Below are 14,148 nucleotides of genomic sequence, written 5' to 3'. Positions count from 1 at the left end.
AACAAAAAAGGGGGCACGATCAGTCAAACGGTTCTCCAATGCCATTACAAAAAAACTGGAGCAGTAGATGAGACAGCAGAGTTACTATTTCTTTCAACTGAAAGCACATGGTAGATCTTCTCAGCAGATGGTGTTCAGGTTTTCAAAACAGAAATATTTCATACTGAGTCCAAAGAATTGAACTGCAAAGAATTGAACTGAATGGTCTATAACAAACTCATGAATAAGGTGGGATGTGTTCCTATGCCAAAAGATCACTAAAATCATATAACATAATGTCAAAGTAGCAGAAGGCTTGTTGTTTTCACTCCACAGAGACTCTCATATGGCTATTCTGTTTCTTCAAGGTTTTATTCATTTTACACTTCTGTCTCCATAACAGTGCCCCGAGAAGCCAGCTAAGGAGCCCACACATCTGATTTTGAGATAGATAGATAGATAGATAGATAGATAGATAGATAGATAGAGATATTTCCCCTGGTATGGTCCTCTGGCTATTTCTCTCTTACATGAGAAAAAAAGAAATTTAAAAAGGAAGAGGTAGATTCAAAATGAAATTTCCTTATCCCTAAGTACTAGGTACTGTACTTAGGTACTTATCCCTAGGTACTGCAGAAGCAGGGAGCCTGGAGGTGGAGAAGTTATATAGAGAATTGCTGCGTGTACAGATTTATTTCTAAAGTCTTATACATTTCTTTTATAGATCAATTGCAGAAATTTCCGTACAACAGACACAGGGCTCGTTGTCTGCAATAGGAAGTATTTACCAATCTGTGGAACAGATGACACCACTTACCCCAGCGAATGTGAGCTGTGTCGTCAAAACCAGTAAGTAATGCACATACACAACTATAGTTCTTTGAATAATATCTTGTGATAATTATTGTGGATGTGCACTACTTCAGCTCCGTATCTATATTCTGAGCTGGAGTGGGCTGAATTGGACCAAATTGATCTTGACTCAGAATGGGCCAATGGGGCCTGGAGCATTTTGGAGCACATCACATTTGGATCTGAACGGCTCCCCTTCTCGCCCACTCTGAGACGCACACCTACTGGGTTAAACAAACCAGAGACAGTCCATCAACAACAATCCAGGGTATAAAATAACATGAGTTGGATAACATGTGAAGTAAGTCAGAAACTGTGTTCTACAAGATGTGGAATAAGAAGGGTGTGTTGATTAAAGAAGCATTCAGGTGCAGATAGTGGATCTATCTGAATTGGGCTTTCACTGGTGGCCTACAAGGTTCAGAAGAGTAAGTCACAGTTTGTTTTTCAAAGCCGAAGCACAGCAAAGTATTTACTAAGTTTCTAACATTTCTCTTCACCACCACCCCTCTGCCCACAGGGAGTCCGGCAGAAATGTTGATAAAAAACATGATGGACGATGTCTTCAGGTAAGCAAACAGATAAGTTAATTGTTTGAAGTTAAGCATTCAGAGCCCTTTAGGCAAATGTGTAGTGTCAATTTCATTGGGAAATGGTGATTACTTTTAGGGAATGATATGGACAATCCTTATTTGCAGTATCTTAAATAATATTTGGTTTCCTAAAAACTGCTTAGCAATTCATTCTGAGCTCCATCACGCCAACGATTTATCGCACACTCACCATGCCTAGCATGCGATTTTGCAGCCCCGTATTCACATAATGTTGTCCCTGTCCTGCACTCATTTCACCTCTTTCCCTTCATCTTTCATTTCTTTTTGGAGCGGGGAAAGTCTGGATTATTTTCCCTCCGTGTGAAAGAAATGCGCTCCTCCCTCCCGTTTATTGCTGTCATTGCATTCTATCCAATCATCCAGTTCTTTGTTGGGGGAGTATGTGTCTAAGGGCGGTCTCACTAACAAAAGAGGAGGGTGGGGTAGTTCTCTGCTCAACCATGAATGGGGAGAGAGAGAGGGCCCATTTAACTCTATGTTCTTACTCCTGAGTAGGCATGACCAGGGTACATTTTCACCTTAAACCTCCTTGCCTGCAGCTCCCTCATTTTTAAAGATAAGGAGATCAACATTGGCACCTTGAGAGCTCTTAAGTAGAGCTTTCAGCATGCCAAGTTTGAATCAGATTGGTTCATCTCTTGATAGTCCATCAGTGTGAAAGTCCGCATGTTTGCATTTGTGAAGGATCTATTTTCCTTTATTTTGATGATGGGAAGCTGTGCATTTCCAAGTTCATAAAATAGACCTCTGCTGGTTCCCTTACTCAAGAGTAAATCCCACTGATTTTAACTGCATTTACATCCAAGTCATACTAAATCAGATGCATGCTTACCTTTGAATAAACCCCATTGAACAGAGAGAGACTTACTTCTGAGTAAACACATAGAGAACTGACTTTTAATAGTGTGGTCACTCAGAAGTGACCACACTTCTGGTCACTTTAGACTGTTTTAAAGTCTAAAACAGAAAACTGGAAAGAAGTGCTCTGCAACCCCATGCTTACTTCTGAGGTCTTACTTCTGTTGACAAGAGCTTCTCTGTTACAAGCTCACTGAAAAGAAAAGTTTCAATCAATCCTTGGTCCAGTTAGGCTCAGAACATTTACTTAGAAAGACATTTCTGACATCGATGGACAATGTAGCTTGGAGAGAAAAAATGTGTTTTACCAACTGCTGGCACCAGCAGGAAGTATAGAAATGCCTCCCAATTTCAACAGATCTCATTTATCAAGTTACTTTATTCAGTATCCAAACTGCACCTTTGTCTCACCAGTGAGAGTGGTAGAATGCTTGGACTGCGGCACTGTGGGCACTGCTAAGAAATTGAAAATCTCCAAGACTGAGAACCGTCTGCTAAAGAATATCCACCTCACAGCATCACCACAAAGGAATCATCTTTTTCTCTCTGTTTGTGCCTTGAGAGCTAGTCTGAATTTGATTTATCAATAAAACTAAGCAGCATTATCTACCTTGGATTTGTTTTTTGCGATGTACTTCTCTCCATACTTCACTATTACATATTTTAAGCAAAATGATTAACCCTCCCTGGCTGGGGATGATGGTGGTGGTGGTGGTGGTGGTGATTTATTGCATTTGTATACCGCCCCATACCCAAAGCCCTCTCGGTGTTTTACATAAGATTAAGACACTTAAAAACAATATACAAAAATTAAAAACCACAAAAACATACAATATACACATACACATACATTTAAAACTGCTATAATAACTTTAAAAACTATGTAGAAGGGGAGCTAATAGGCCATGAGTACAGGATAGAACACGATAGCAAATCAAAGTGCTACACGGCAGAGTCATCTGGGGAGGGACACTGTGTGTAGGTGTTTCTATGCAAATGCTAGAAGCCTCCAAGCCAAAATGGGAGAACTGGAGTGCTTGGTTTCAAAGGAGAACCTGGACATTACAGAAACCTGGTGGAATGGAGAAAACCAGTGGGATACGGTCATCACTGGTTACAAACTTTACAGGAAGGACAGGGAAGGGCGTACTGGGGGCGGTGTTGCCCCTCCCCCTGCTCCTTCTCAGGTGCAGAAGCTTCCACACCTTCAATAATTCCATTAGAGTTCTGACAGGTTCTGACTGACTATTGCAACAGAAAAACAAAAGAGTAATAAATTCTATTAATTAGACACAGGAGAAATCAAAATGTAATTCCAGTAATTTTTTTTAAATACCAATTAGACCACCTTCTGCAAAATCTGCTTTTAAGAAATAAGGCAAAGAGGTCTCTTGATTATTTATTGTGTATTCAGCAAGATCCCTTCTGATCAAGAAGCAAAGTCTCATCATTTCTAAAAAGAAAAGTGTAACACAGATTAAAATGATTAGTGTGAGTAACTGAAGTCATGCAACAAAATTACTTAAAATGTAAAAGCTCTGCAGCTCTTATATAGCAAAACATACCTTCTCCTGGTCTTTTCTTCTTTCAGTGTCCCCTAGAACTATTTCCTTGCATGCAACAAATGCAGGGCTGGTGCCAGACTATTTTGTGCCCTAGGCAGGTGCGCCATACTGAAGCCCCCCCCCCCGCCCCCCTGCCTGCTCCTGGCTTCGAAGCCAGGACGCTGGGGTTGGGGGGGCAGCTTCAGAACGGTGCACCCACGTGTACTGAAGCCAAACCCCACGCCCGCTCCTGGCTTTGAAGCCAGGATGCTGGGGTTGGAGGGGGCGGGGCGGTGGCTTCGAAGCCAGGAGCGTTTTCCGGCCGGGCGCTGGCTTCGAAGCCAGGATGCTGGGGTTGGGGGGCGGCCGGGGTGTGTGTGTGCTTTGGAACAGCACGCCCGGAAGTCGCTCTAGGAGAGCAGCTTCTGGGTGCGCCGTTCGGCGCCCTCCTTTGCTTGGCGGTCTAGGCCACCACCTGAGCTGCCTCTATGGCAGCGCCAGCCCTGAACAAATGAACACTTTGGTTCATACTAGGGGTGTGATCCGCTCCAATTAGGAGCGTAGAAGCAGTAGCGGATTGGCCTGCTCCGCCTTACCCAGAGGCGGAGTAGGAGCGGACCGCGGACCCCCTAGAAGCAAGGCGAAGAGAAGCGACCATTTTTCGGAGCTCCTAGTTCAGGCGGAGCGCTCCGGTCGCCATCTTGAAAACATTTCGCCATAGGATTGCATTGCGGCAAATAATCGCGCATAACTAGGTTGTTTTTGAAGCTATCGTTCTGGAAATTCTTGTGCTCAGAGAGTCGTGGATGGGGGTCATTTTGAGACCACTCTCACCTCTCTGCGTTGTGTGGGTCGCGTGCTATATTTTTTTGAAAATCGGGTCAACCGCGCGGCTCAAACGGCGTTTTCGGCTTTTCGCCCATAGGATTGCATTGAGGGAAAGAATCGGGGATAACTGGGGGGGGGGGTTTAAGCTATCGTTCTGAAAATTCTTGTGCACAGAGAGTCGTGGATGGGGGTCATTTTGAGACTACTCTCAACTTTCTGCGTCGTACGGGTCGCGCGCTAGAAGTTTTTTAAAAAATCGGCGGGAAAAATACCTTTTTCAAAGGGCTGAGGGGCAGAGTCAGCTCCCGGTCATAATGATCCCAAAGTTAGAGGAGGGCATAGGCAAAACAGGTAACTTGGGATTCTGGGAAACTTCTCTTTCTTCATCTGAACGGGCTTTTCCCCGTGTTTTTTAACACAGTAGCCCCACCAAATGCACAAACACAACCTGAAATCATATACTAAGCCAAGAATAAGAGATAGAAACACAGCACTGCTCCCCACCCTAACTTTGGGGAACAACTGAAAAGATGTGGTGCAAGGGGATGAGCTCCCCTAGGGCATCTCATTGTGGACGTGCCCCCACTCTCTCCTGCACTGGAAGGCCATTAGAGCCTTCCAAAGAGAGTAAAATGGTGGAGCAATGCCTATCATGAGTTGAAGTGAATGTTCACTTTTTAGTGGTGGAGCGATGCCTGTTATGAGTTGAAGTGAGCGTTTACTTCTTAATCTCAGAGCTGTTGGTGGCTGTCTTGAGTTGAACTGGCAGCTGCTTCCCCCTCCCCCGGGCACGTCCCCCTATTGCTGGTAAAAGACAGATATAGCCTTTTTTTAAAAAATCTTCTTGCTGTTTATTCAGCAACACTGCTGCTTTTAATTCCACCCCTCCTTTGTTTATTTATTGATTTATTCCATTTTATATGCATTACTGGCTTATCCTTGGCTCACTTCCTTATGCCCCCAGAAATGCCAGCTGCATGCCTGCCTGCCTTCCCTCCCACCTCCCCTGCCCACCTCGCAGGGATGTTGTGTGTGTGTGGCTTTGACTCAGGGGAGAAGTCCTTCCTGCGCTCACTTGGAGTTTTGGAAGTTCCAAATTTTGCAGGTTTAAGCCCCGCCAAAAAACAGGGGATGATGGGACTGCCTTGAGTCTCGGCGTGCGTATGTATCCCTGGATAAGCTTTCATGGTGGTGAGTTTGAGGTTTTTTTTTAACGTGCAAAATTGACGGAGCTATGGAAAGGGGTGTTGGATTTTCATAAATTCCCCAAAAATCAGGGGATGATGGGACTGCCTTGAGTCTCAGCGTGCGTATGTATCCCTGGATAAGCTTTCATGGTGGCGAGTTTGAGGTTTCTAACGTGCAAATTGACGGAGCTATGGAAAGGGGTGTGAATGGGGTGCCCGATTTTCAAAAATTCCCCAAAAATCAGGGGATGATGGGATTGCTTTGAAACTTGGCATGCGTGTGTATACCCCCATGAGGTGTCATGGTGCCAAACATGAGGTTTCTAACTTGAAAAGAAAAAAAGTTGTATAATTTTTTAGCTTTCAATGCAAGCCTATGGGGGGGGGGAAACGGAGCTCCGGATCCAGATCCGGAGCTCCGAGCGGAGCGGAGCGGAAGTGGGCGGAGCGGGGGCGGGGTGGAGCGGCCCGATCTGGAAAATGGCGGATCTGCAAGTGAAGCGGAGCGGGGGGTCCGTGCACACCCCTAGTTCATACCCTAGGCTACTTTCACTGCAGAAAATTAGAGGCTTTTTAACCCTCTGATTCTACTTCTGGTTTCATTGCAGAATTAAGATTGTGGCTTTACATAAAGTTATTTTCCTTCCTTGTGTTTCTGCTTTGTAACTGTAGGTGGTGCTGTGGTATAACAAAATAACACAAACACAAGGATCTACACTATTGCTTTAAAGTGCTTTATAACAGTTTTGACAGCTGTATATGGAGTGTGTCCTGGGCCCCAACAGTTGTCAAAACTGTTATAAAGCGCTTTAAAACAGTAGTGTAGATCCTGCCTGGATTGGAGTTTCAATCTCAAGAGTTAGATTGTATGCATGCATTGTATTTGCCCACTGTGCTGTGGTCTGTTTTGCTCATCTAGGGCACACTTGTTGACCATTAGGAAAGGACATCTGTGGGAGGGGTAGGGTGTGTGCCACAAACACCAAGGCATTTGAGCAAGTGTGAAAAGAAACAAGGAATGAGCACAAAGAGAAAATATTGAAAGACGTCGTTCAGGAGCTACAATCTGAGACTGTTTCTACAGTTGAAAAAGGGATGGATGTGGAATAAGAATGGGTGAAGCGGGCCTGTCTTGGAGAGGTGTAGAATCAGGATGAGCAATTTTGGGGTGTTGTCCAGAAAACTTTGAGATTGACATACAAGAAATCCCTCTATACCCCTCCTTCCCTCCATGCCCCAGTGCACAATGGTCTTGGAGTAGGGTGACCATATGGAAAGGAGGACAGGGCTCCTGTATCTTTAACAGTTGCATAGAAAAGGGAATTTCAGCAGGTGTCATTTGTATGCATGCTGAACCTGGTGAAATGCCCTCTTCATTACAACAGTTAAAGCTGCAGGAGCTATACTAGAGTGACCAGATATAAAAGAGGGCACAGCTCCTACAGCTTTAACTGGTGTGATGAAGAGGGAATTTCACAAGGTTCCGCATATATACAAATGACACCTGCTAAAATTCCCTTTTCACGCAACAGTTAAAGATACAGGAGCCTTGTCCTCCTTTTCATATGGTCACCCTATCTTGGAGTGATCACAGAAAGTGTGGAAGACCAGTCATAAAGTGGGGCTAAATGGTTCAAGATCCATGGTTGCCCCTTCCCCACAAAAGAACCAGAAGCCCTCTTTCTTCCAGTGGAGGTTGTTTGCTCCAATGTTAGTGAGTCAGTCAGAACCTGTCAGAACTGTAATGGAATTATTGAAGGTGTGGAAGCTTCCGCACCTGAGAGGGAGCAGGGGGAGGGGCAACACTGAAACATGTCATTGCCAAAACAGTTCGTGCAGAGGCTTCAAGTAAGTCCCACAGGTTGGCCGGCAGGAGCAGTGACTGGGAGTGGCTTGAGTGAGCGGGTGGGGGGAGTGAGTGGCTGGGAGGGAGGGGGAGGAGTATGTGGCAGGGTGAAACCCAGAGAGGAGGCCAGGTGGCTCTCCAGCACATGTAGAGGGCTCAGATAACACCCACAGAGCAGCAGGCAGGCAAGGGGGGGGGGAGGCAGCGGCTGGGAGGGAGCAAGGGGAGTGGCTGAGAGGGGGGAGTCCAATGCAGTGCCAGTTGGCTTCAGGCCCAGCTTTTCCGGTTGCCAGCAGAAAAACCAGAAAAGTATGATACTGAGCAATAAAGTACTAGCACACAGATGGTCTGTGCAAGTCAAGCTAGTTATGTATTACATCATTTCCAGTATAGTCTGATTTTTTTAAAAAAACATTGTTATAATTTACGTTCAAGACAATGAGTAAGTTACTTATGGTTTGCTAATAAGCTCGTTTCCACATATTTCTTGCATTCTGGGCTCTGCACACACATAAAAAGAACTGTTAAAATTAGTACATTTCACCACAGTCCACTGTAACGTCACATTTCAACACACCCTTTTTATTAGGGAGGGGTAGATTTCCTCATGCAGGCTGCAGAGAATTCATATATACATGGGAAAGGCAAGGGAGATGTCAAACTTCTGCAGGTGGAACCCGAGAAGTGTCTGCTGCTTGGAAGCCTGCCGACTAGTGCTGACAACCATGAAGCTGGAAGGCTTTCTCCTCCTCACTCTGATGGTGTTCTCTGTGTACACAAGTGAGTGATCTTTCATATTGCAAAGAGTCCCTTTCTGGAGAGATTTGTCTCATATCCAGCTCAGAAAGGAATGCCATAATCCACTGGCATTCTTAAAGGGGCTACCATATGACATGATTTCAGACGTGAGGGTTTCCATGCAAAAAAAAACCTCATGGATGCAAGTGGCTCATCATTTGGCATTGGCTCTATCACATAGGGGGGCTTTACGCCAGATCTGCACACCCTGGAGAGAGCCTGGCAGCCTCCAGGTTTCACACATTCATGCTCCCTAGACTCTGGAGATGGTTGAGCATGACAACCGCTGTCTTGGGGGCCTTCCTCCCTAAGCCAGGCTGGCCTCAGGGTCATCCTGGGGTGGGCCTGAGCAGAGGACTCTCTGTTGCTCCTGCGCCTGTGCAAATGAGGGCAGCATGTGGATGGGACTTTTCCTCAGTGGGCGCACCCCTCTCTAGCCAAGCACTACATTGCCACAGGTTGGCCTCATTTAGCAAGAGGGAAGCCCTGGCAGTCCTCACCAGGCCACCGTGTTGATTATGGGAGGTGGCAGCGACAGTGACAGGAACACGAAGGGTATCACTAGATTTCCATAGCCAGAGAAATAGGAGACTATTTGAGTTGGAGCCAAGAAACGTAGTGCTTTTCTGGTCAAGCTTGAGCTTAAACCTTTTTCTGCACATCTACACTTCTTAAGGTTCATTTTAAAAAACAGCAAAATTGGTCTGGTAGATCTCTAGTAATTAAGCTTACATTACTGTATTCTTATATAGATATGCCCATTTGAATTACTAAAGGAAATGAAAGGGAACATACATTCTATATTCTGTGGTTAAAAGTATGCCTTTCAATGCATTGTTGTTCAGCTTATGGATTTGCTTTATGATTTTTACACTTTGAATGTTTTAATTCTAGATGTTGCCCCTGAAGCAATTAATACACAGGTGAGTGCCAACTATTCATTCTTATTATGCCACACTCCCCCTGTAATAGCTTGGAATTGATAGGAAAATACAAGCCCTGAGAAAACTGAAGCGTCATCTGAAACTCAACATGGCAATTAATTGTTTTTCCTTCCAAATCCTCTCCCCATCCCTCATTTTCTATTATTGCTAATGATGTTACTCTTTATCCAGTTGAGGAAGCATGTAGTCTCAGCTTTCTATGCGATTCCTCTCTTTCCTTTGCTTATCATATCAAGGTGGTAGCTAAGTCTTGTCATTTTTTTATTATATAATATTGCCAGGATCCAACTGCTCTTATCTGTCACTTCTGCCAAGACTCTTGTTCATGCTTTGGTCATTTCTTATCTTGACTATTGTAATCTTCCCTTGACTGGTCTTCCCTCACATTAGTTCCTTGGTTTCTATTCATCATTCTGCTACTAAGATCATTTTCTTGCTCATCACTTTGACCATGTTACGCCTCTCTTGAAATCCCTTAATTGGCTTCCATTTGAATTTAGAATTCAATATAAGCTTCTTTTGTTGACCTTCAAAGACTGTCAAAATTTAGCTCCATCTTCTCTTTCTTCTCTTATTTCATATTACAGCTCTGTTTTCACTCTTCATTCATCGAATGCTATGTTTCTTACCCACCGTAGGGTTTCGACTTCCTTTGCTCAGCTCTGTCTGTTTATGGACCGTGAGTTCAATCACATTTTTTAAAGCTCAGCTAAAAGCTCTTCTTTTCTTCGAAGCTTTTGGAATTTTAGCCTGATTTTACTGTTTTACAATGTGGGTTAGTTTTAATACCTCCTGTGCCAATTAGGCACGTGCCTTTCTCTTTTTTCATTTGTTTGATTGTGAACTTACTAGATTGTACACCTCTCTGGAAGGGAGTTGCTGTTTTATTGTTTTATCCTGTACAGCTCCATGTGCATTGATGGCACTAAATAAATAAATATTAATAAAGCTTAATGAAAACACAGCTAGAGACTATGGATGTGAGGAAAATACCAGATACACGTAACACTGTTTGTTACCTGACTGGCTGGCTTCAAATTAGCAAGGTGCGAGTTTGTTTATTTCTTTGGTTTGAAGGTTAAGTGACAGTTTATGAAATGTTACCTGAACCCTAAGTATGTGAATTAGGCCTGAGGAAAGAAGAAGAAGAAGAAGAAGAAGAAGAAGAAGAAGAAGAAGAAGAAGAAGAAGAAGAAGAAGAAGAAGAAGAAGAAGAAGTCTTACCCACCTCTTCACTTGGGGCCGGGAATAAAAGCGAATATAAAACACATAAAAACTGATTTAAAACATAGTATACATTATTAAAACATCCTAAAAACATCCTAAAATTCCACTGGAGAGGCTTGCCAGAATAGATTGGTCTTTATAGCTTTCTTAAATGCTAAAGGCCTCTTAAGTTGACGAATCTCCTCCGGCAGGCCATTCCACAGTCTGGAAGCAGCAGAAGAGAAGGCCCTCTGGGTAATACCTGTCAGCCTAATTTTGGCTGGCTGAAGTAGATTCCCTTTTTTTATCGCCTTTTCCTGAAAGTAGTAGGTGAATACAAACCATTTTACCATTTATTATACATGTGCACATGATGCTTTGCAAAAAATACACCTTCTCACTTGGCAGGGTGGTAAGGAGACTGTGGCGTTACACCCCACAAGTCAATTCCCAAAGGTATGTCTGCAGTTTGTAAGTCTGTGGTTTGTAGAATGTTGGCCTGAGTGGGCAGAGTTAGAATGTCTTGGGAGGGGGGAGGAGTGATATATAAGGGAAGGACTGAGGGGATTGAGAGTTCTTTCCGGGGAGACTTGTTAGGTACTCTTAGAGTCTGTAGTGCTCTCTGTATTTATGGTACTTAAGTTTTGGGAAATTTGAGAGTCAGTGTAGTGAGTGGTGTCTTTAGAGTGTGGTGTGCACATAGTGGAAGTATATTATTCAATACTGATAATAAAGAAAGTTCAAGAGTGATTGTGTGAGAGAAAGGAAAGCGCGAATGTGAGAGTGACAGGATTGGATGGATGGTTTCAAAAAGGTTTTTAAATGTTGTTATTTGAAACAAAGCTTATGAACTTTTAAAAATAAATTTTGATCGTTTATTTTAAAACTACCACAAAAATCCCACGTGTCTGTTTGGCATTTATCATCTTAAGTTTACACATTCAGCACCCACTCTGACAATCATTCACCTCAGCAGATATAACTCACAGCGTATTATTATATATTAAAATCCTTCTCCATTTTAAACCCCTTTCTCCACATAGTTTGGAGGAAGGTGGGCTTTATCCCTTGCCTCAGGTGTATCAAGTGGTGGTGCTTGGCTTGAGCAGGGAGTAGCCTCAGCCAGGTCTGTTGTTCAGAGCCTGTGTTGCCCCATAATAAGTGGTGGCAGACGTGAGGTCTGGTGTTCAGAGCCTGTGTCATGGCAGAGACCATCAGTACACAGTAACTTAACACTTGGTGAATGCTTCATTAGGATTGTCTGCTTCATTAGGTTTATGATAATAATAATAATAAAGGTCTAGCAAGTCTTAAGGGAAAACATGATGGAAATGCTTTAAACTGTGCCATTTGCTGTCTCTGCAGGATTATTGTCGAGGATATCTACAACATTCATGTGAAACAGAAAAAATAGCCCACTGTGCATCTGACGGCAGTGTGTATGGCAACAGGTGTCAGTTCTGCGATGCATATTTGTGAGTATAGGTTTCACTTATGAAGTGCAAGTTAAAAGACCAAGCAGAGCTTCTCTGTAGGCAATCCTGAATGTTTGTAACCTATTTAAAAGAAATGCTTCAATTGATCCTTGTTCCGGTTAGCCTCAGAACATTTATTTAGAAAGAAATTTCTGACACAGCTTGACAATGAAGTTGGAGAAAGAAGGTATTTTGCCAACCGTTGGCACCAGCAGAAAGTATAGAAATGCCTGCCAATTTTAACAGATTTCATATGTTAGGTTACCTTAATCAGTAATATAGAATTATCTTCAGGATTCTCACAGTTCTTAACTTCACCTTTCTCTCACCAGCAAAAGTGGTGGAAAGATTACACTGAGGCATCTTGGACGATGCTAAGAAGCAAAGAGCCACAAGAATGAGGGGTGTCTCCTAACGAATAACCATCTCACCTCACAGCTTGCTCGCAGCAGCAGCACAAAGGAATCCCTTTCTCCCTCTGCTCTTCCTCCAAGAGCTAGTCTTAATTTGATTTCTCAATAAAACTAAGCAGCATTATCTGCCTTGGATTCATTGTTTGGGGTACACTTCTCTCCATACTTTTATGTAGTGCCTATTTAAAACAAAAGGATTAGCCCTAGTAGTATGATGGCCCTACTTACTGTCAAATTTATGCAAATTAGGTCACATGACCAAAACAAAGCCACATGACCCAAAGTGACATCACCAGAATTGCTGACACTACCTGTCAAAACAAAGGCCATGTGGCTGGAAGTGACGTATTTTCTGCGACGACCGGAAATGATGCTTTTTTGCAGGCGACCTGAGGAACATGCCCAGGCATGTCTCCCCACAGCCTGGGGCAAATGCATGAAACACAGGAAATATTTACTTTCCGTGAACTCTCGATTTGCAGATTCTTAAAATTGCCAGTCGGCGTATCACCCTGTGGAAAAGCAAAAACCATTAATTAATTGGTACCACTTCTAAGCAATTACCAGCACACAAGACATTAAGAAATCTCTTACCGGTAGGCTAGTCCTGTTCACCTTTTCCCTGTCCCCCTCTTTCAGATCATTGTGTAGTGATCGGTAAGTCATCCAGGACAAGTTTGGATACGCCATCTCCATTTTCTCAATGGGCCAATTTGCCAGTTTCCTAAGTACATCACCATCCACATCCCCGACGACGTTGGTGAACCCCTCAGGGCTCTCTGAAGTATCCATAACTTCTGTGTCAGGACCTTGTTCAGTACAATCCATTCAGCAGTCACCCCATGAAGTAGTTTCAAGAAAAGAAAGTTGTCCTGAAGGGTGCACAGCTAATGGTAAGGTCTCAGTTACCAATGTCATCTGGTCAGTATTCATCTTTCTAGGTTGAAGATTCAAGGGTGCCAGTGGATAAGAAAACCCCGAAGGTCCAACAGATAAGGGTATACTCATTGTTGCAGCAGAACTATTATTTATCATATTCTGAGACTGTAGTGTAATTTTTCTGTCTGCCCGTGGATATGAGGAAGACCGAATGATTCCCTTCTTTCTGGGTTGAATTTTCAAGGGTGCCAGTGGGAAAGAAAAACCCACAGGTCCAATAGTTAATGGTGTGCTCTCAGTTGTGGCATAACTATTTTTTATAACATTCTGAGGATCTGGTGTAATTTTCATGCCTAGTCACGTGACCTAATTTGCATAAATTTGACAGCAAGTAGGGCCATCATTTCCAGTCACGTGGTGTTTGTTTTGACAACTGATGACATCACTTCCAGTCACAGGGCTTTGTTTTGGTCATGTGACCTCATTTGCATAAATTTGACAGCAAGTAGGGCCATCATTTCTGGTCACATGGTGTTTGTTTTGACAGCTGGTGACATCACTTCCAGTCACATGGCTTTGTTTTGGTCACATGACCTAATTTGCATAAATTTGATAGCAAGTAGGGCCATCATACTACTAGCCCTTCCTGGCTTGGCATGCTGGGAGTTGTAATCCAAAACATTTGGGAGGGGCACATGCTTGGGATAGGATGTCACATACCTAAA

At 43.5% G+C, this 14,148-nt stretch overlaps 1 protein-coding gene across 1 annotated transcript; it reads left to right on the top strand.

The window, feature by feature from the left end:
• Positions 1–8,332: 8,332 nt before the first annotated feature.
• LOC134395006 (ovomucoid-like) lies at positions 8,333–12,658 on the top strand. Its single transcript, XM_063120936.1, has 4 exons — positions 8,333–8,488; positions 9,401–9,429; positions 12,022–12,131; positions 12,464–12,658. Exons 1-4 carry the CDS (start codon positions 8,344–8,346, stop codon positions 12,507–12,509), a joined length of 330 nt encoding a protein of 109 aa, XP_062977006.1. The 5' UTR covers positions 8,333–8,343; the 3' UTR covers positions 12,510–12,658.
• The last annotated feature ends 1,490 nt before the right edge of the window (positions 12,659–14,148 follow it).

The sequence above is a fragment of the Elgaria multicarinata genome, chromosome 3 (assembly GCF_023053635.1).
Source record: "Elgaria multicarinata webbii isolate HBS135686 ecotype San Diego chromosome 3, rElgMul1.1.pri, whole genome shotgun sequence".
NCBI lineage: Eukaryota > Metazoa > Chordata > Lepidosauria > Squamata > Anguidae > Elgaria > Elgaria multicarinata.
Note: the sequence above shows the minus strand (reverse complement) of the source record. Positions and strands in the feature narration are given on the sequence as shown.

Excerpts from the sequence above, each read along its gene's own strand:
- LOC134395006 (XM_063120936.1), top strand. The coding sequence starts at position 8,344 with ATGGGAAAGGCAAGGGAGATGTCAAACTTCTGCAGGTGGAACCCGAGA. Across the intron at positions 8,489-9,400 it reads GGTGTTCTCTGTGTACACAA|ATGTTGCCCCTGAAGCAATT; the intron begins GTGAGTGATCTT and ends TTTTAATTCTAG. Across the intron at positions 9,430-12,021 it reads CTGAAGCAATTAATACACAG|GATTATTGTCGAGGATATCT; the intron begins GTGAGTGCCAAC and ends CTGTCTCTGCAG.